This window comes from Magnolia sinica, chromosome 1 (genome assembly GCF_029962835.1).
Source record: "Magnolia sinica isolate HGM2019 chromosome 1, MsV1, whole genome shotgun sequence".
In the NCBI taxonomy this organism is placed as follows: Eukaryota; Viridiplantae; Streptophyta; class Magnoliopsida; order Magnoliales; family Magnoliaceae; genus Magnolia; species Magnolia sinica.
In genome coordinates, this window is record NC_080573.1 from 55,472,576 (window position 1) to 55,494,088 (window position 21,513).

Sequence of the window (21,513 nt, forward strand, 5' to 3'; positions counted from 1 at the left end):
AAATCAATTTGACGAGTGGGCCACGATCATGAGATCCCGTGATGGGCTTTTCTTGATTATCAGGCCTACTTTTTTTAGCCAAAACTTGTCCTCTAGCTAGGAGGCCCTCCCTGGACGTCGTCATCGAGCTAGATCGATGGTGGGGTCCTCCTTCTGCGTACATACGTGCGTAGGGGTGGTAGTGTGCGGGCGTGCGTGTGCACGATGTCCTCATCATGTATTATTGCAAAATCCTCTCCATATATCTCTGAAGATCTTCAAATACACTAAGCAACTCCCTCCTGATTACACACAACCATTCTTGATTGGCTCTTGTAGGAATTGGCGGAAATAGGGATGAATATACTTCAAATTCATTCTAAACTATTCAGATCCACAATAACTACTGTACTTATGATGGGATTCTCAATTTGGAGACACATGGTGAGGTCTAATGCCATGGGGATGAATTAAGACGTATATGCCACTATGGGATTCTTGAAAAGGAGGAACAATTTGAGAATGTCCATTAGATGGAGTGTTTGAAGAAGAGTTAGAAGAGAACAATGGATGGATCTACCAATGAATTGCTTGATTAACTAGTAGGAGGATGATGGTTAAATCAAAAGAGTTTAATATGGTGCATGTGGATGTGGAAGCTAACATGGACCCATCCATCATCTCACAATGAATGGGACAAGTGCAAATAACGATGAGATGAAGGGCGTGGCAGCATCTCTGCCTGTGAGGAAACAAAAAGTGTCATTGTGCACTACAATGGAGTTTATGATTGTCATAACAATCTGACGGGTTAGCCTTCCATTGAAGTTGAAAGTGATGCCTACAAAGGTACATGGATGTGTGCAAGAGCCGAACTTAAGCGTTAACTCTTTCAATCTAGGAGGGATTGATGTAGCCGAAGTTGGACCATACTCAAAAGGTGGACATTTGTGTTCATTTGATGGATCACATAATGGATTAGTTCGATTGTTAGTAGGACCAAATGATTCTATATGATTGATGGGTGGGTCCAACATGGAACACTTGTATATAGAATGCGTCCAAAAACTTAGTTGTTTCCCATTATAAAGAGGGATTATCTAGTATTGGTCTAGTAGAGTAGAATATATATGCGTGTGCATTAAATGCATGGACCAAGACACTAATTTATGATTAAAATAAAGCTTTATTTCTATTCTTGTAGTTGGAATATCATGAGAGAGATTCTTCTAGGACAATAGTGACACCACCTAGCAAACAAGTCCCGGAGTGATTCCACATTGATGTGCTGATTGTCCATTTACTTTTTATTCTAAATTAACACCAGTGTTCGTCAATGTTTTCCGTATTGTTATTGTGTAATGTATCAGTTATCGCATGGGATATATCGACTGTATCACATAATGTATCATTGTTGTTGGGAAACATTGGGAAATCGGTTAAATTTTTTAATGAAACTTCATGGATTGTTAACGAAGACATCGGTACACACTTAGAAATCATAAATCACAAAAGACAAGTGCACATAATAGGTTCCCTTTATATAGGGTCCTAATCTATGCACTATCTGACTGAACTGATGAATAATTTATAAATGTAAGAAATGGAAACACAAGCAATACATTCAAAAGCAAAAGAAGTAGAAAACTAGAGATAAGTTGTGAATAATGTGTGTGGATATGGCTTAGACCCACATAGAGTTGCGTGGTGGCTCAAAATCATTATCTCCATCTTCATGGAGCTGGGCATAGTACTGCTGCTCTCTACGAACTAACAATACTATGCCCAGGTCATAGTAGAATGATACTAGTGAAGATACTCTCTAACATAACACTGATACTCATCCTCTTCGATTTAAGTAAATTTGGGAAAATTTTGATTTTTTTTTTTTCAATTTTTCGCAAATCGGCCCATCTTCTCCAACATTTCAAAATTAGAGTGTATGTGGTGATGATTTCATCAAACACTCCTGAACACTTTGAAATGAGGGCCAGTTGATCGTTGATCAAAGTGGAATTTCGAAAGAAAAATATTTTTTTAACATTTATAATTAATTTATAAATAAACAAATAATTTTTTTTTTCCTGAAAAATCCTCAAATTACCAAGAACCACTAGATTAGGTTACATGCATGTTTGATTTTGTGTTTGGACTCAAACTGCCTGTGTGTTTTGTATTGCATGTGTCTCATCGAATGATACCTAACCAGCAAGATAGCTTTCACAATGTCCGAGAAAGATCAAAATGTCTATTTATATTGCTTTTAAGGTGGTTCTTTCTCTAAAGTCAAGTATAGTAAGGTACTTATTCAACTTTGTCACTTTGATATAGGCCTGGAAAATCATCTACATTGGCTGTTTTTGAATCTTAAATGCATGACACAAATGGAAATTATTGATCTATTTAATCAAATATGCTATTGCAGATGATTGTGGTGTTGAAGAAATTAACATCTGGAGCTTTGCTTTGTCCATCTGAGGCGGCAGAAGAATTTCGTGAAGGAATAATCAGGTGCTTAAGAGCATTGCTTCTTGGGCTAAATCCCTGCTCTGTTGATTCTTGCATATGCAAACAGATTCCTGGCTTGCCTACACTTCTATCAAGCAGCACTTTGGAAACTCAGCTTATTGCTCCTCTGAAAAGTTATTCAGAATCAGATGAATGTTTACTTGCATTTCTCCAATCACAAAATGCTTCACCTGCTGTTGGACACTGGCTGTCGCTTCTTCTCCAAGTAGGGAAAATTCTAGTTTTTGATTGCTGATTCATTGTTGAGAAATGATGAAGAGATTTGTGTGAGGAGAGATCTTTGGGGTGTTTGTTTTTATGCATCTCCTTAGAATCGGAAAAAGATTCCATGGAATCTTACTTCCAACATTTGTGGAAAAGAAAGACATGCAATCCACTTTTGTTTTCCAAACTTCTCCACAAAAGAAAAGAAAAGAAAATATGGAGATGTCTCCAAAAAAAGTTGATAGATCAATTTCCAACTGCTTAAAGAAATAAAGTGACCATTGGATTATGGACATTTCACACTTCCACCTGAATCCATGGAAAACTGCACTGTAAACCAAACACAGATTTCCTTACATGGTTTCCATTTATTGTGGATTCCACAACCCTTTCCCATACTTAATGAAATGGTTTCAGTAAAAACATTCCCTAAGAGATGATTCACAATATACGTGCCAATCTGTCACACTTTTGCGTTATTTGAGCCACTCATCTGGTGGGGCCACCATTTATGTGCCTTTGTACGTTGATTTTGGACCACTCATCATCTTTTTTTCCCCCCTAACTGCATATCTTTATCATACATGTGTGGCCTGTTGGTTAAGTGGACTGGCTGGCATTTGGGCATGTTCATGGTGGCCCACCTCATGAATGGCCCAGAGCTTACACACTCGTGCTGCAAATTGTCTCTTCGATCTCTCATCAGATGAATTGCCTCTTTAGTGTCTCCTTGCACAAAATGCCCTAGCATTCTCTTAATTGTTTCTGGGAATTGTTTGGTCATTGACAAAGGATGTGCATATTATCTTCCAAATACTTGTTCCTAAAAAAAAGAGAAAAAAGAAAAGGAAAAGGAATATCCTTGGGTGTTTGGATAAAGGGTAATGATAAGTGATCCTCCTTTCCCAGTGAGTTGAAGTCCGGATTTATTAGGATTTTAATCTGTGGAGTTATCAGTTGGACTTTGTAGTGGTCCATGCCAAGGGGAACAAATTCAACTTGTGATATTATTAAGGAAGTATTTAACTTGACCATATTAACGAGGAGTGACCAATCCTCTCTGTACAAGTATCCTGTGTATTTAAATTTGAAGGATCCTCCAAACCCAATCTTTGCCATACTCAATACTTCTACCTTTGCTTGGATAACACATGTATGTTCCAGTCTTGAGTTTGTGCTAGTGTGGCAACATGGATCAGTGATCCAGATGTTTGCTGATCTAATGGGTCCGTTGATGGAGCAGGCCCCAAAAGTCTCCCATATTGTAAGATACTAGGAACCCAATCTTTGGCAAATTTTTTCTGGATAGCATGGACTATTTCTATATATATTTTTTCTTTACCATCTATTTACTGATTGAAAGGTTAGCCAATTTTGGAGAACTTTGGGCATGGTCCACACATGGTGGGATCCATCAGATCAATAGTCTGATCATCAATCCATGAGTCCTACTTGTACCAACTCTGGATCCTACGATACTATGCGGATCCTTGGGTCGAGGATCATCATATGAGTCCTCTTGTTTAATGCCACTGTTATTGGTGATTTTACCACCTGTACATTTCTTATTGCTCTTCCTTTTGTTGGCACCAGATCTTCTAAGGAATATATTTTGGTGTGCATGTAAAGATTGCAGAAGCTGAGGCTACAAGAGGACATCGTGGCAGTGCAAAGCTCCGTATAGAAGCTTTTTTAACACTCCGTGTCCTTGTTGCTAAGGTAATGTCATGATAGTGGGAGTGCTAGTGTTGCCAAGTATGAATGTGTTATTGTCGGCCATTATAGCTATAGGGCTGCCAACATTCTGTCCCATAAAGCATGGATGGTCTTATACCTTTACCTTTCAGTTTGAGTGGTACACAATGATCACATACAACTCTAGAGGCACATCTCCATTTCTTCCATCCAGCTTGAATTCTATGGGCAACATCCTTCTCAATCTCTCCACTCATTAATTATTGACCCAAGATATCGGAAGTGGTCATTTTGGGAAACTTCTTGTAGCTAATTCCTCGTTTCTACTCCTATTGTTACTAAAAGTTCAGAAAGTTCTGAATTGTTACTGAAAGTTCTGAAGTATCTGGTGGGTGTAAATATGTTTATTCCAAAGTTCTGAAAATTGATTTAGATCATAAAATTGGATGGGGCCACACCGCATTTAATCAGAAGGTTAGATCTAGATCATATTCTTCCTTTTTTAAAAAAATAAAATAAAATAATAATAAGTAATTTTTAACTAATTGTGAACCTCTCTCTCGGTCCAACATTTCATGGCGTTTATTTGCAGCCACGAACTACAGATGGCATCCATACCAGTTAGACATGTTGAAATTGTCCATTTTTAGATTCCTTTGCATTTCAATTTCTTCTTTCTTCATGTTATAAGACTAAAGTGCACTTAGATGCACTGCCAAATCGTGATTGGTGGGGCCTTTGAAGCATACTTCAGCTGGGCTTATATACACTTGCTGCTTGGGGTGGCCGCAGAAGACGGAACACGGATCATTAGGCTTCTGTTTTCTTCTTTTTCAGCCCCAAAACATGATTATTAGTAGTTGTCCCACCTTTCTATATTGGAACCAAGAATACTGACATAACTTGGAAACCAATCAAACTCATGATTCATGAGACCTCAAGCTATTCATGGTTTATGAGATTTGTACATTCTTTGCAAAACACTTTAAAGTTGCTTTATGAATAATCTTCTGCCAAATTCAAATTAAATGGGAAGATATTAAGTAGACTTAAATGAAGTCCAATTTCGGCCATATTTAGTGTGGAAATTATGTTCATCCTTGCTGTAAACTAGAGTGTTGAAATTATCAATTGTACCATACTCGGTGCATGACAAAGTATTTTGGAAAGTGACTCTAAATGATAGGAATATTTGGTTTCCACAGGTTTATCTTAAACATACAAATGCTAAAACTATCTGATTTCTAGAAACTTCTAAATGCTAAGGCTGTGTTTGGCTCAAGAAAAACAATTCATGATGTTTGGGATTTGTACCCTTAGTTGAACTCTAAACATCATGGAATGATACATATATATCTGAAAGGGGTCTTTCTTTCCAATACAATACCAGATCTCCATTTTGTGATATTGCAAATTCTACTAAGAATTTTGCAAAATCACAAATTAATTTTCTCTGCTGTAGAAGTGGCCATGAGCCAAATGCAGCCTAAGTCATGGACGAGAGTAACTCCTATATGCCTCATGTAAAAGTCAGCCTTGGCTCTTTTGTGCTCCATTATATTTTCTTTTGGATATCAACATTGACCCTTCTCTTAAATCCCTCCCAGCATCTGTTTTGTAAAAATAATTTTTGGGAGACATGCATCTAACCAACATGCTTTACACTTCATATAAGGAAGTCTTTTTTTTTTTTTCTGCGTACATGCATGCATGCCTGTGTATGTCATGCGTATATATGTGCTTGTGTGTGGAACGTCGATGCATGGATGCCAATTTATCCACCTCCTGTTTCTCAATGTCTGTGCCTGTGGATTTCTTTTCGTAGGTTGGTACTGCGGAAGCATTGGCTTTTTTCTTACCAGGCGTTGTCAGTCACTTCGCAAAAGTTTTGCATGTTACAAAAACTATGATAACTGGTGCGGCCGGTAGTGCGGAAAGCATAGATAGTGCAATAAGAGGTTTTGCCGAGTTCCTTATGATAGTCCTCGAGGATGAGGCAAATCTCTATGGTCTTGATATGTCCACAGATGATATGACTGGATTTCATCTAAACAAAGATAAATCTACCCAAGCTGTTTTGGAGGCTCTACGTCACTTGCCTGTTAATGCGCAAGTCCAGGTAGAAAGGTTAGCAGGGAATCAGCCAATCACTCTTGTTTCTCCCAAATCAAACCTTGAAGCAAAAGGAACTGCTCCTCATCATGACACCAGATCTCTATATGCTAACCGAACGAAGGATTGGATTGAGGAAACTTCTTCACGTGTCGATAAACTGTTATGTGCGACATTTCCACATGTATGTTCTACCTCTGCAGCAGTGTAATTATAGTTTTAGAACTAAAACACTTGACATGGAAGTCTGTGGATTTGATTTGAGTTGAGCAACTCGGTTGAGTTTTTTTTTTTCTTTTTCCTCAAACCCAGTGATATTTAATATTTGATACTTACAAGTACTGTAGTTTCCTGGTGGGTTGAGCCATGTTTTATGGAGGTTTATTGAGTTTTTTTGAGTTTCTCCAAGTTGTCTTTACTGAATCTTGTCCTAGTTGTGACCAACCCTGAGTTTTTTCGTGTCTGGATGAAATTGAGCCAGTAGATTTGACTTAACCAAGTCAAGAAGAGCTTTTTAATTTTTTTTAATTATTCTTATTTTTTTAATTTCTTAGTTTTCAAACATAGGTTGTAATAAAGTTGCTGTAGTTTTCCTGGACTTCCATATGCCATTCGGGATTTCTTTATTTACTATTTTTGTTCCAGTTTTGAGGTGCTGAACATATTGAATGTTATCTGTCAGCTTTGTGTTCATCCTTCGCAAAAAGTGAGGGAAGGACTTGTTGATGGTATACATGGACTGCTGTCGAAGTGCACCTACACCTTGAAGAATAGCAAGTTGATGCTTTTGGTGAGTTTGAAATGCTTCTCCATGCTTTTATAGAGTCATGCTAGTTCCAACGCATGTATAGGCTAGCCCAATATATGTACTGGCACATCTTCATGCTGATACTTCTTGTAATATTTAAACATCCATCAGTTGGGTCCCAATTGATAGCACATGGTTTAGGCTCCTATATAATGGATAATTTTCATCTATAGTTGTGTTTCGCAATATTTTGATTCCTAAATATGTAGACGTCTTTTAACATCTCCTGAAGTTTCACTAAAAAATTCCACATTTTCCCAATATTGTCCCAATGTTTCCCCAAGTGATATTTTTCCGAGAATGACAATAATACTGGTGATATCGATACATGTTTCTGTATCAGATAATTGGTCGACAAAACTTATAAAAAAATGGGCATTGAAGCCATTAGGTCTAGGAGCCTTATTTGGATTGGCCAACTTAATAGCATTTTCAATTTCCAACTTTGAAGCTCGTCTATTTCCAACTTTGAAACTGGCCTGCAAAGAGAAGCTTCTTGGGCATTTGAGATTTTAGAAATATTATCAATAAGGCTTAGATCGACCTTGGATGAAGGATAATTAGGAGCAAGGAAATTACGAAAATGATCAGCTAGTGCATCTTTAATTTCCACGTGATCGGTGCAAAGCTGACCTTTTGCATCTTTGATTTCCCAAATTTGAGAAAATGATTGCTTAACCTTAATCAAAGTATAGAAAAACTTGGAGTTCTGATCGCTAAGATTATGGCTAGAAGGGCTCGCTTTGTGCTTGAGCATGGATAGCTCAAGAGTTTGGAGATGGGCAAATATCAGCTTTTGCATCCTTCTCAAGATCCAAATTAGAAAGGGGAGGGCTTAAGCGAAAACCATATTGGATATTGTCAAGAAAAGTTTTAGCATTCTGAATCTGTACATTAACAGAGGCCTTGCCCTAGGTCAAGCCTTGAGAGCGTTTTTACATATCTAAGCTTAGAGGCAACAACATACATGGGAGTTCCCTTGACATGCCTACCCAAGCTTCTGCAACAACTGAAAAAAATTTTCCATTTTGCACCAGTGATTGAAGAATCTGAAGAGAGAGCGAGAGCAAGGGGAACAACTCGTTATTCGTTAAGTCAACGAAAATTGGCAAGTTATCCAAAACGCCAAGATTAAATAGGAGGCTTTATAACTGTAAAAGAGCCGAGAAATGGCAAATTTGCCATGGCCTTGTCCAATCTATAAGAGATCCTATCTTTCCCAGCACTAGAATTTGACCAGGAAAAAAAGATTACTTGAAATGGTGAGATCATCAATAGCTGCCAAATTTGGGTAGTCATTCGATTCTTTAATATGCGCCATTTTGGGGGGAGCTCCACCTTGCTTTTCACCAATGAACTTGATGCAATCTAAGTCTCCAGCAATCAACAAAGAGAAAGAAAGACTCGCATTAGAAAAGAGATGTCATCCCATAGTTGCCTTCTAAGTAAAGAATCATTCAACCAGTGACCCGAAAAAGAAGTTGATTTGAGAGAGTAGTGAATAAGCTGATCAATAAGTTTGTTAGTATTAAGGAATATTTTTGAGTTTCAAGCAATAATGATTCTGCAATAGGAACAATGGCCCACATTAGAGATGTTTTGCCAAGAGCTAGGGATAATGGAATTATACATAAGTTAGGTTTGCGAATACGAGACTCAAGAATCTTAAAGTGATTGGCCCAAGCACTAGGGACCGCTTCGCTTCCCCTAGCTATAGGAAGATATGGCTTAGGTAATGGCCCAACAAGCAAAAGAAAAAGGCCCATATAGGCCAACCAAACCTAGTTCGACCAGTTTTACAGCGTCAACGATTCGACGCACAACCCCACCGATGAGGCTCCATCTGCTTGCCCATCCACTGGTCAAAGTCATCTAGTGGGCCCAATCCTAGTTACAATAAACGACCTAGCAATAACAGGCTCATCAAAAGGGCTTGGAGATAGGCCACTGGGTGAGTTTGCACAGCATTGCACAATGTACCTGAAGGCGAGGTGTGTGTGAGGATGGGCCTGCTAGAAGTTGAGGGTCCACTAGAAGATCTCAAGTTGGATGAGTGGGGTAAAGTGGCCTTGGTGGTGGATGAAGGCCCAAACAGTGAAGCTCTCACAGGTGGTGGCCCATGGGGGCCCAACGAGATCTTTGGCCCACCAATCACGTCAGGCCCACTTTCTCGAAGCCCACCTGAGTTTAATCTATTGTGATTAGCGGTTGGGCCTCCCAATAGATATATTTTTAGGACCCATTGCAACAGTCACACTTTTGACTAGTGCAGAGAGAGAGAGAGAGAGAGAGAGAGAGAGAGAGAGAGAGAGAGAGAGAGAGAGAGAGAGAGAGAGAGCGTCGGTGGGCGGGCGGGCGGCGCAGGCGCTGGCAACCAGCGCAGTTCGCGTACTTGGGTAGTAAGTAATGTAGGGGATTTTCCTCGATGATGCCTTGCCCGCCGTGGCGCTAGCCCTGCCTGCTTAGCACGGCGTTCCTGTCTGCCGCCTAATTCGCCCCGACGATGCCTTGCCCGCCATGACACTAGCCCTGCCTGCTTAGAACGGCGTCCCTGTCCGCTGCCCAATTCGGCCTGCCGAGAGAGAGAGAGAGAGAGAGAGAGAGAGAGAGAGAGAGAGAGAGAGAGACTAGCATGGTTGTGGAGATACAAATACAATTGTGTGTGTGTGTGAGAGAGAGAGAGAGTCTTGACTCTTGAATCCTTGGAAGTTGAAAGTTGTTGTTGAAACTTGAAAGTCTTAAAAGTGAGTCTTTGATTCTTCAAAGTTGAAAACCTCTCATCTCTTGAACTTGGAAGTCTTGAACCTGAAACCTGAAAGTCTTGATTGAAGTCTTTAATCTAGATTTTAGAATCTTGAATCCTAGAAACCGCAAACTAATAAACAAGAAACTAAAAATAAACTAGAAACTTCATACTTGAAATAAACTACAAACTTGAAAGTTGAAATAAACTAGAATCTAGAAACTAGAAACTATAGAGTACAAAGTAGAAACTAGAAACTACAAGTCTACAAATTACAATGAAAGTATGAGACAAAATAGAAGACTTTGTTGGGAGTTGAGTGTGTGATTGCCACTTGAGAGTTGAGACTTGATTCTTGACTCTCGAGTCTCTTGAGTTGAGTCTTACTCTTGACTCTTGAGTCTTGATAAATGATAATTCCTAAAAGAAATCAAGAATAGATCATTAGATAAACACTAGTTAGAAACTTAGAATAGAAATTAGAAAAAAAGTTCGAAACTTAGAATAAGAGATTGGAATGGAGATTAAAAATTAGAATAATAAGAGAATAAAATTATAGAATTATAGAAGAGATAGAGAAGTATGGAGAGTGATTGAATCCTTGATTATTCTTCATGCTTCTTGACTAGATTCTTGATTCTTGCTTCTTGATAGAGTGAATAGTATGAAAGAGATTAAGACTAAGAGATAGAATGAGAGCTTTGTAATTGTATGAGAGAGCAAGAGAGTGTTTTAGAATGTATATGTTGCAAATGGAGGAGGGGGAAGTGCCTTTTTATAGGCAAAGCTTCTGGGAAAAAAAGTGCTCCAATGGTCAGGTTTCTGACCGTTGGAGGGTATGCGATCACATAATCGCATATGCGATATGCGATCGTATACAATCCATATCCATTGCATATGCTATCCATCTGGATGGCATTATGCGATTATGCGATCGCTTTTGACAACATTGATGTTATCAACCTCCATCTTAAAAAACTTGTTTCTCACCTTATGATGTTTGGGAAAAGCTTTAAATCCAGTCCAAAAGTCGCACCTGCTTCCATCATTGGTGCAAAAAAAAGGATCTCTTCGCAAGATTGGATGGTATAGAGGAATCAAAAAGTGTAAAGATGCATTATCCCAGTTTCCTTTTTCCAAATTCTGTTTGGTTTTTTTTTTTTTTTTTTTTTGCTTTTTTTTTTTTTTGCTTTCTTCTTCCTCTCTTCCAAAAAGTCATCCATAGCCCTCTTCCTTTTTCCTCTATCACCCATTTCTTCTACAACATGTACGATTGGAACCCTTCCAACATCATTCGTGGCATCCTATTGTTGTCACTTCTCGCTAGTAACTGGTGTTCGACAAGTTCTTTAACTTCTCTACTATTTCATCGGTGACTTGTGAACGTGCTGCTACATTCTTCTTTGTTTGGAAGGGGTGATCTTTCATTTGAAACACACTTTTCCATTTGCTCTTCCCAAGTAACTTGCATTTGAGGTGAGAGTTATTGTTTTTGGCTACTTTGGAGTATTAATGGCAAGTGGCAACAGTATCTTTAGCCTTAGGCTTCTTCACTGTCTTGAACAATCAGAACAATCCAAATTGGCTAGCCCCTAGGGTGAAGGCAAAAGTCGAGGAAAAAGAAAAATATTATGAAAAGATAAATATCTACCCTAAAATAACCAAAGGAATCTCCAAGAATCAAAGGAAGCTTAAAGTAAAGGAAAAAAGACGAAATAGATTTTATTTCAACAAAAGGAAAAAGACAAGATTCTTTAACTGTTTTATGTGTTTTTCTACCTATTCGAATGTAGAATCACGACGAAGAAAGCGGCGTTTGAGTCAGTTGACTGACGAAAATGATATCTTAAATTTTTTGTTATAGGTTTTTAGTCTTGAAAACTCCAAATCTCCTCTCTAAAACACACACACACACACACACACACACACACACACACACACAATGGGGTTTATTTTGACAGGGGAGGGCCTTACATAACTCATAAAATCAAAAGGGTAAAAAAAAAAAAGGAAAGAAAAAAAAGGAAAAAGTGAATTTTTTTAATTATATATGTATATTTTTATTTTTTCCATGTATTTATGCGGGGCTGTCGATTCATACTAGAATAGTTTGATCATCATAATCACCATCATCATTCTAAGCCTTATCCCAATTATTAGGGTTGGCTGCATGAATCCTGTTGCACCATTCCACTATCGAGGGCCACACCTTCAGTTAGACCATCAGTCATACAAGAATAATGCGGTTCATGATTTGAATCATTCGACTTAAAATAATCATACAATATAGAGGAAACATGATTTGGATGTATGATTCGACGATTCGGACAACACTGTTGGCTGCTTACCTGACATCGACCCTGCTTTATCTGGACTTGAGATTGGTTGTTGCAGTGGCAACTAGGTAGGAGAATGATAATACAAAAAAAAAAGTTACAGAAAAATATTTGCTGAAAAAGCAAAAACCAATTGTGAGCAACTGTAAACTTAACAGTTGACTTGGGCGGACTGATAGTCTAAACACATGAAGCTTGTGTCCTTTATCTTTAGAGGTTTCAACTTGTATACATATTGAAGTGTTCTTGTGAGTCTCTTCTATAGCTGGTTCCAAGAGCCTGGGTAAAAAGGAAGGTTGATATCTTTTGACAGCCAATTGTAAAACTTCTCTCACTCTACCATATAAAAGCCCGCTCCATATTGCTTAGAGAAAGGATGAGATGATGATGATGATATTTCTGCATGTCTCTATCTGTATGTGTGTATATATATATTTATTGTGTGTGTGTGTGTGTTGGGTGAAAATCATGCAACTAGTTGGTGTGGGGTCCATAGAGAAGTGTTGGTCCACCATGGTCGCACCACCATGAAAGTGCAGTCACCCCAAAAATCAGGTCGATCCAACCATAGTGTATTAAAGTCAGATCAATAAGTTTTCATTTCATAGGTATTTAAATTCAGGATTAATATTTACACTTCCGTTACGATTGCAGGAGTGCTTATGCATTTTGGTTTGTGATGATTCGGATGCTGTGTCTGTTGCTGCACAGAAGTTCCTTGAATCTTTTTTCGTGTTTGGTGAGAAACATCTGACAAAACATGAGGTGGATGAAATTTTTAACAGGTTCTTACTCACACATTATCCATGTATAATTTGTTTGTGGAAGATGCAGGGCTGATTCATGTTTTGAAAACAGGCTTGTTGAAAAACTTCCAAGAGTGGTTCTTGGTAGTGAGGAAGCAATTGCAGTGTCACACGCCCAGAGACTACTTGCAGTGATGTATTATGCAGGCCCTCAACTGGTTGTAGACCACCTTCTTTGTTCTCCTGTGAGTGAACCAGTCTTCCTCCCGTTTGCTAGTTCTGCATAAGATACAGGAGAGGATTAAGACCATACAAAAGACCCGCTGATGAAAATTTTCACCTAATTGTCATCCATATCATTACAAATGCTTCTATGGTTTTAGCTTGTTCAAAAAGAGAAGAACGTTCTGTTTTTCCATCACCTAGACTTTCCTTTGCATTGCTTTCATCACTTTATCAGTGAAGCTCTCTACTAAGGATACTCATGTGAACAGAACAGATTCGTTCTGTTGCTCAGACATGTCAACATGGGACGTGCAACATCTGAGATGTTCATTTGATAGGCTCCACTGGATGCTCTGTCCCTAAAATTGGCCTGTGTGCTTATATTGTGGGCATCTCTTCAAAAGAACTTTGGTGGTTAAAATATTGACCAGCGGTCCACATTCCACCCACAGTATGTTCCACCTGATGAGAGGACTAGCTTGATTTATGGGACACAGCATATGTGGCCTGCATGTTGAATTGCCTGGATGTTTCACTGCTATGTTTGACCGCGAGTAGGATTCTAATCCTACTTGCAGGAATAGCCTTCACATTTCTCTTCACTAGTTTAAAGGTCAATGGTAATGCAACTTCCAATATACTGTTCAATTTTTGAGACACTGGGGGAGTACTTGCAGTCACTCTGATGGCCTTCCTATGATTACTTATTATGCATGTATATGCTGTATTTGGCTTGAACATAAAAGGATGAATTGAATGTTAGGAACAATTGGATGACTCGGAGCCAATATTTATATGCCAGTTCCTTCCACCCAGGCCTTTCTCTTCCCTTACTTTCACTATGTATTCGAAGGTAAAGTGTAGCTGGTTCGTCCCCTTTTATCGGTGGATCTATGCTCTCATCCAAGTGAATGTGCACTTCTACATCAATGGATCAGCTCTCGTGTTGATGGGCGGAGCTTTTCAACTCAAAACTTCGTACTTGTTTCTCAACAGATCTGCAAGTTGATATCATCTATGAGTTGGTCTTGAGATTCACCCATAATATGTAGAATCATGCATTGGTATTGAATATTGAAAGAATCATGGCCGAATGTTTGGTCTATTCTTTAACAATTTGTGATGGAATCACTCTTCAATTTTTAATCTTGAACTCTTCATACATCTGTATATTGCATTAAAAAGCATATTCAGGTGAAGTTAGCAACTTCAATAGCTTCATAGATAAGAAGATGTTCTGTTGAGATGGGATCATGATCATGATAGGCTGGAGTTGTAAATATTGGGTATCTGATTCTATCCATCTTGCCTTGCAGGTTATTATATAATATAATCTGGATGCTTTCATCTAGTGCACCTTACATTTATATCTCATACAAGAATTCATTTATGGGAAGTAATAATGTTCCCAATTATGCATTCATTGTTTAATACGTGTGTCATGTGATATCTCATGAGTGCTTTTGCAGTTTGGCTTCATGGTTTTTATTCACTGAACTTATACATTTTGAAAATGAATATTTGATGATGCTTTGTAATTGGAATTGGCAGATAACAGCTGCTCGCTTCTTGGATGTTTTAATGCTATCCTTCAGTCACAATTCAGTATTTGCTGGTTCTGCTGACAAGCTTCTTCTGGCAATGCCACACTCAGTTGGGTACTTGCACTCTGTTAGGGAATTGAAAGCAGGACTTCATTCGCATGATAATCAAACCGTTTATGACGCCACTCCACCTCTAGCTTCTAGAACTGGTTTTCCGGGCCGAGATTTACAAAATCGTACGGATTTAGTCAGTGGATATTATGAGCTTCCACGTATGCCTCCATGGTTTGTTCATGCAGGTGGTCAGAAACTATACCAGGCTCTTGCTGGGATACTCAGATTTGTTGGTTTATCCATAGTTGCAGGTCTGTAAAGTCATCTCCTCCTTAATTTAGGACAAGTTTTGTTGTATCTTCAGATTGTGGTTGGTGGGGTTTCCCAAGCCAGCTTGATGTTTTGGGTGGTATAGAAAATAGAACCCTTACTAAGGGGGGAATTTTCATGCTTTTTTTTTTTTTTTTCCTGATGCAAAGCGTAGTTGAGATAAGAGAAGGATGCTTCCATTCTTATCTTAACCAAGCTCTGGCCTCTTGTTGGTGTTAGGAACTGCTGACATCCAACCATGCGCTTATTGTGGCCATTCTTTGCTTGTGACTTACATTCTTTCTGTGTTATGGTCAGACCACAGGAGTGAAGTATCCTTATCTGTTCTCATTGACATTCCACTTGACTATTTTCGCAATCTAATTTCGGAGCTCCGGATGAGGGAACACAGTAAAGAAAGCTGGCACTCTTGGTATGCTAGAAGTGGATCAGGACAGTTGCTGCGTCAAGCAAGTACTGCAGTTTGCGTTCTAAATGAGATCATATATGGTATGTCAGATGAATCAGTCGATGTATATACAAAAATGTTCCAGAAGTCCAGAAAGAAGGTGAAAGTGGTAACAAGAAATGATCAGCCTGATGAGCTTGTAAATACTATTTGCAATGAATCTGTTTGGAAGTTTTGTCAGAGGAAGGGTGTAAGGAATCATGTGATCGAATTTGTTGGCAGCATTTTACATGAATATCTGTCTCAAGAAGTGTGGGATCTTCCAACAGATCAAAAGCTTCATCTTCGAGCACAAGACCCAGAAAATGAGGAACTTCCTTTGCATTTTTTCCGCGATGCTACAATGCTACACCAGGAAATTTACCATTTCCATCTTTAGCTATTGTCTTCATTTTTTGATCTGTATATTTTAAGAAATCTGATTTTGCTATTGTTAAAAACTGGACTAGACACAGAGTCCACCAGTTGAGTCTGCTTGCAGATACAACCCAGTCCTTGTTGAGTCTTGTAAATAAAGGTCAGAATGGTCCACCAGTTTTAGTCTAATTGAAGACCAACTAGTCTTCATCTTGTAAATGAAAACTTAAGCCATGTTTGGTGGACACCGACAAATGAATTCATCTCATTTTAGTTTACAGTATTCATGTATTATAGATATTGATCAGTAATACATAATGAGTTTGTTTCAAATATTAGAGATTAAGATCTCTACTACACAATTACTGTTAAGTAAAATGAGATGAACTCATTTTTAGGTGTCTACCAAACAGGGCTTTAGCGTGTGAATAATTGCTCAAAGATACACCAACTGTGAGTAATGAAAACTAACAGAAAACACAAAAGTTATGAGAGAGGAGGCGTAAATTCAGTCCTACATATCGGAGGCATAAGCAAACACTATCCTAATGACAGAAATGCCCTTTGTGTGTCAAAGAACATTACGAGGATATTTTTCATTCCTTGCACTAAAGCATACAAAATAACAAGATTCAATTACTCTTGTGCTTTGGCTTGGCCAATTGACTTTTTTACTAGACTCTAATTACTCTTGTGATTGGACTTGGCTAGCTGAGTTTTTGAGTAAACTCTATGTGGATGTTTTAACGAAACTCCTATAATCGAGTTTGAGCCGACATCTGATTGGGTCAACTTGCTCAACTGTCCTTTGAATTGATTCCATGAGCTTTTGAATTATGGATAGTTTAGAAATGGCTTTTCTATTTTATTTTATTTATTTCAAGTTTACTTGCTACTGAATGTGGTTTAGTTTCTTCCATACAGGTAATAATTGATGGAATTGGGATCTTTAATATTTCTCTGGGGAAAGATTTTTTAGGTAGTGGGTTTCTACATGCTTCTCTTTACCTGTTACTTGAGACTCTGATCTGCTCAAGCTATCAGAAAAGAAGTGCTTCGGATGTTGTATTACATGTACTATCTGCTTCTTCTGGCCATCCTACTGTGAGTATTTGATATCTCAAGTTTGTGGAGGATTTACTGCTTATATTTATGCTTGATGATTTGATATGCCTTTTATTCAGGTTGGGGACTTAGTTGTGGCAAATGCAGACTATATAATTGATTCTCTATGCCGACAATTACGCCATTTGGATCTCAATCCTCATGTGCCTGATGTGCTTGCTGCCATGCTTTCATACATTGGCGTGGCTCATGAAATATTGCCATTGTTGGAGGAGCCGGTATGACATTATATTGAGACATTCAAATTCTTTATTTCTTGTCTCCTTTTCAAATATATTATAATGTGTATGATCACATGGACTGAAACTTCCTTGATTATATGTTGAAGTGTATTAGGGAGAAATGGAGGAGTTGGGTGCGTGTATTCGATTGGCAAAATATTTGGTCCTGGTAAATGGAGCTCTAAAAGGATATTTCTCCTCCTCTAGAGGATTGTGACAAAGTGACCCACTATCTTCTTATTTATTTGTGGTGGTGATGGAGGATTTTGGGAGCATGATAGATCAAGTGTGTTAGCAGGCATAGCGGAAGGCTTTCGGGTGGATAACTCATATTTTCAATTTTTTGCTCTTTTGTGTAGTAGATGAAAGGAAAGTCGATAATCTTTGGACAATAATTACTTGTTTTGAGGTCATTTCATGATTAAAAATCAATATAGGTAAAAGTGAAATCTTAGGGGTGGGGCTCTCTAAGGAGGGGATCGAATATTTTGCGGCTCGATTCGTATGTAGGGCAGGCTCCTTCCCATCCTCATACCCGGGGCTTCCCTTGTGCATTGGGAAGCTGGCTAAGCATTTATGGGATAAAGTGATTGAAAGATTTGAAAGAAAACTTTCATCTTGGAGGGGCAAACATCTTTTTTAGGACGGAGGTTGACTTTGATAAAGTCGACAATGTTAAATCTTCCAATCCATTTCATGTTTACATTAAAATGTAAAATCAGTTGTGACCAAGCTAAAAAAGATCAGGTAGGACTTTGTTTGGCAAGATTCGATAGAAAATCATAAATTCCTTTTGCCAAAATGGGAAGAAGTGTGTAAACCAATGGCTCAGGGTGGTGCAAGATTGCGGGATCTGGAGGTAATGAATAGTGCACTATTGGGAAAGTGGGTTTGGAGGTGCGGGTTAGAGGAAGATAACTTGTGGAGAGAGGTATTGGGTAGAAAATATGGTGTTGAAGAAGGGGGCAGGTGGATAAAAGCGTCTTCTTTGTACAAGGCCTCCTCATTTTGGAAGTCGGTGAATTTAATGAAAGTGAAGGTTTTGGAAAATGGGGGATTCTCACTTGGGAATGGTAAGAAGATCCACTTTTGGGAATATTTGTGGATTGGGAATACAAAATTGAGTATCTTATTTCCTCAATTAGCAGGTATTGGCATAGAGGTAAATATTTTGGTAGAGGGGTGTTTTTCTGTTCTAGGTGAGGCAGTAATTTGGGCTCCACCTTGCTGAATAGATCTTAATGATGAAGAGATGGAGGAGTTGTTGAGGCTTCTAAAACTCTTGTCAAGTTGGCATCAATTATCTTTGGATGACTTTCATATGGTTCATCGAAAAATCGGGAAAGTTTTCGGTAAAGTCTTTTTGCAAGAACTGGTTGGGGGGCATGTTGAGCAGGTCGAATGTCATACAACTAACGTTTGGCATTATGGAGCTCCATCCAAGGTGGCGGCATTTGCTTGGTTGGTGGGCACAAAGAAGGTTCTTACAGTTGACAGTTTATGAAGGAGGCATGATAATCCCAAGCGTATGTTTATTGTGCTCTAACAACGAGGAGTCGGTCAATCGTTTATTTATCCATTGTTCTTTAGTATCCAAGATTTGGATTGGCTTTCTCATTCTTTTTGGAGTCTTATGGTTAATCCAAGTTTGGTAGATCAGTTTTATTTATTTATTTATTTATTAATTTTTGGGCTTGGTATGGAGGGGGCAAAAGTAAAGTCGGAAAATGAATTTGGCACCTATGTTTATTATTAGTTCTTTGGAGTATCCAGTTGGAGAGAAATAGCCACTGTTTTAAGAATCATAGGGGTTGCCTGTTGGAAGCTTTCCATAGGGCAAAACAAAATGTAATAGAATGGGAGCATGTAACTACTGGTTGCTGATCAGTTTCCATTTAGTTGGTTAGAGTCATAAAGTTTTTTGCATTTGTTTTCCTTTTAATTTTCTTTTGTATTCTTTAGCCTTTGGTTTTTTTTTTTTTTCCAATAAAATTCGTTATTATCACTTAAAAAAAATTATAATGTGTATGTTTTGCACACAACATAACATAGCAGTAATGCTACAACTTTACGTATCGAAGATGCAACTACCCAATATGTTTTTTGGTTCTGTCAAACTAGTGTTGTAAACTTAAAAAAGGCATATATAACAGCGCAACAAGGTCGTTGAAATTGGTGTTCTAAAAATTAACTGGTGTTATACTGTTATTTAAATTATATAACACTAAATATTTCTTCAGAGCCTTCCTCAAAACATTCTTGCCATCCTTCCCTATTGATACTTTATAGTCCTTGGAGTCTTAGACCCATTTCATACCCTAGAGATCCTCCATTCTCTATCACAACATCTTATTTGGAGAAAATCTAATGCAAACGTGTTACCTCAACATTATATAGGGCATGAAAAGCGCACATTTTTTTTTGTGAGGTTGCTAATGGATATAGAGCCTTGTTGAAGAACTACCAAATGGGTGGTCCTCAAGTAAGAAGGTCTATTAGTGGGTAGTTGTACCCTCGGGTACCCGAGGAGCTCGACCTGAACTAAACATTTCGGGTTTGATTTTCAGACTTGTTTTGGAAACCTGGTCAGGTTTGGCCGAGCACCCTGTACCCACTTAGAAACTAGGTTTGTTTTAGAAACCTTGTTTAGTATATTTGTCATGTTGTTTAGGATATTTAATGCTATAATTTGAAATTAGAAATTAACTACGACCACTAGTGCTATAAAGGAGTAAAGATAACATCTATATTTTGTCTCTGTTTAAGTGTCTTGAGTATGTGTTGGTTTGGATTGATAGGCTTAGAAGGGATTTTCGATGGCAAGGTGGCATGTCAAATACAAAATTCCATTTATGTAATTAGAATGTGGTATGTAGGCTTGTTGATTGGGGGGTGGGGTGGTGGGGATGATGTTTAGTCGGGCATGCCCTTCTCCAGTTGTCCTTCCCTTCTCTGGTCAATCTTTGTCGGGTGGCTAATGTCTATGTTGCTAGTTGCTACGCTGCCCAAGGCTTTGGGGGAGTGCGGCTTCTCCCCTGCTGCGGGGATTTGAATGATTTGGAATGTGGTGAGCTGGTGGATCTCTTGTCTTGGTTACAGGGGATTTTGCCTGTTCTGGTAATGAAGGCCTTGCTCGTGTGATGCTTTAGCAAGCTTGGTGCTTTCTTGGGGCGTCTTTCTACTTGGTGCTGTCTTGGCCTAATCCTGGTGGTGTCAAAAGTCATACGACCTACATTTGGTCTTATGAAGATCCTATGAAAGTGTCTGCCTTTGTGTGGCTGGCAAGGAGGAATAGGATTGTAACCATCGATAACCTGTGTAAAAGAGCCTTCGTCTTGCCTAATGCTTGTCCTCTCTATTTGAGTGCCAAGGAGTCTATGGACCATCTGTTCATCCATTTCTCCTTTTCTTTAGTGTGGTCCGGTATTTTGCCATCTGCAAATGTGAGTTGGGAGATGCGTACTTCAGTCGAGGGATTGTTTTGTTCTTGGCGTCTCTCTTGGAGGTGCGCGGTGGATGATTGTGTTGCTTGCCATTTTTTGGTCTATTTGATTTGAAAGAAACGATCGCCCCTTTAACAATGTCAGGGGTTCGTAATTAGGCGGCTCTATTTATCAGGGAGTGGGCTCCTTGAGGATGGTTTTTTGGTTTGGTTTGGGTTGGTCCCTTTTTTGTTTATTTGTTTGTTTTTTTTTTTTTTTTTTTTTAATTTTTAATTTTTTAAATTTTTTTTTTCTGTTTGTTTTTGGTTTTCTTTTTCGGCTTTCAACCTTAATAATATTGTATCATCTTTAAAATAAAAATAAAAATATAGAGTTAAGACAGTTAAGCCAAAACTCCCATTGTTCCTATGGGAGTTTTGTGCTCTCATTGCTGGTCCCAAGCCTGGGTAAATTAGGGTTGCGTCAGGTTAGCGATTGTCCAATGTGAATGTCACTTGATATAGTGGAGAGGTGGAAGAGCATTCATGTAGCCAACCCCTATTAGTTGGGATAAGGCTTAGATGATGATGAGTTAGTAATTTAAATCATGTGGTGTTGGGAGAGAGTTCCAAGAG

At 38.5% G+C, this 21,513-nt stretch overlaps 1 protein-coding gene across 8 annotated transcripts in view; it reads left to right on the top strand.

The window, feature by feature from the left end:
- LOC131250207 (uncharacterized) overlaps positions 1-21,513 on the top strand; it is a 124,981-nt gene that overhangs the window by 22,898 nt on the left and 80,570 nt on the right. For 7 of the 8 annotated variants that reach the window (XM_058250795.1, XM_058250794.1, XM_058250793.1 and 4 more), the window contains 10 exons: positions 2,405-2,713; positions 4,342-4,431; positions 6,233-6,703; positions 7,202-7,309; positions 13,061-13,191; positions 13,265-13,397; positions 14,929-15,286; positions 15,603-16,105; positions 17,032-17,214; positions 17,295-17,453. In XM_058250795.1, the coding sequence (XP_058106778.1) occupies positions 2,405-2,713; positions 4,342-4,431; positions 6,233-6,703; positions 7,202-7,309; positions 13,061-13,191; positions 13,265-13,397; positions 14,929-15,286; positions 15,603-16,105; positions 17,032-17,214; positions 17,295-17,453 (2,445 nt within the window). The remainder of the gene's footprint in view (positions 1-2,404; positions 2,714-4,341; positions 4,432-6,232; positions 6,704-7,201; positions 7,310-13,060; positions 13,192-13,264; positions 13,398-14,928; positions 15,287-15,602; positions 16,106-17,031; positions 17,215-17,294; positions 17,454-21,513) is intronic. The other variant, XM_058250797.1, reaches the window with a different exon arrangement.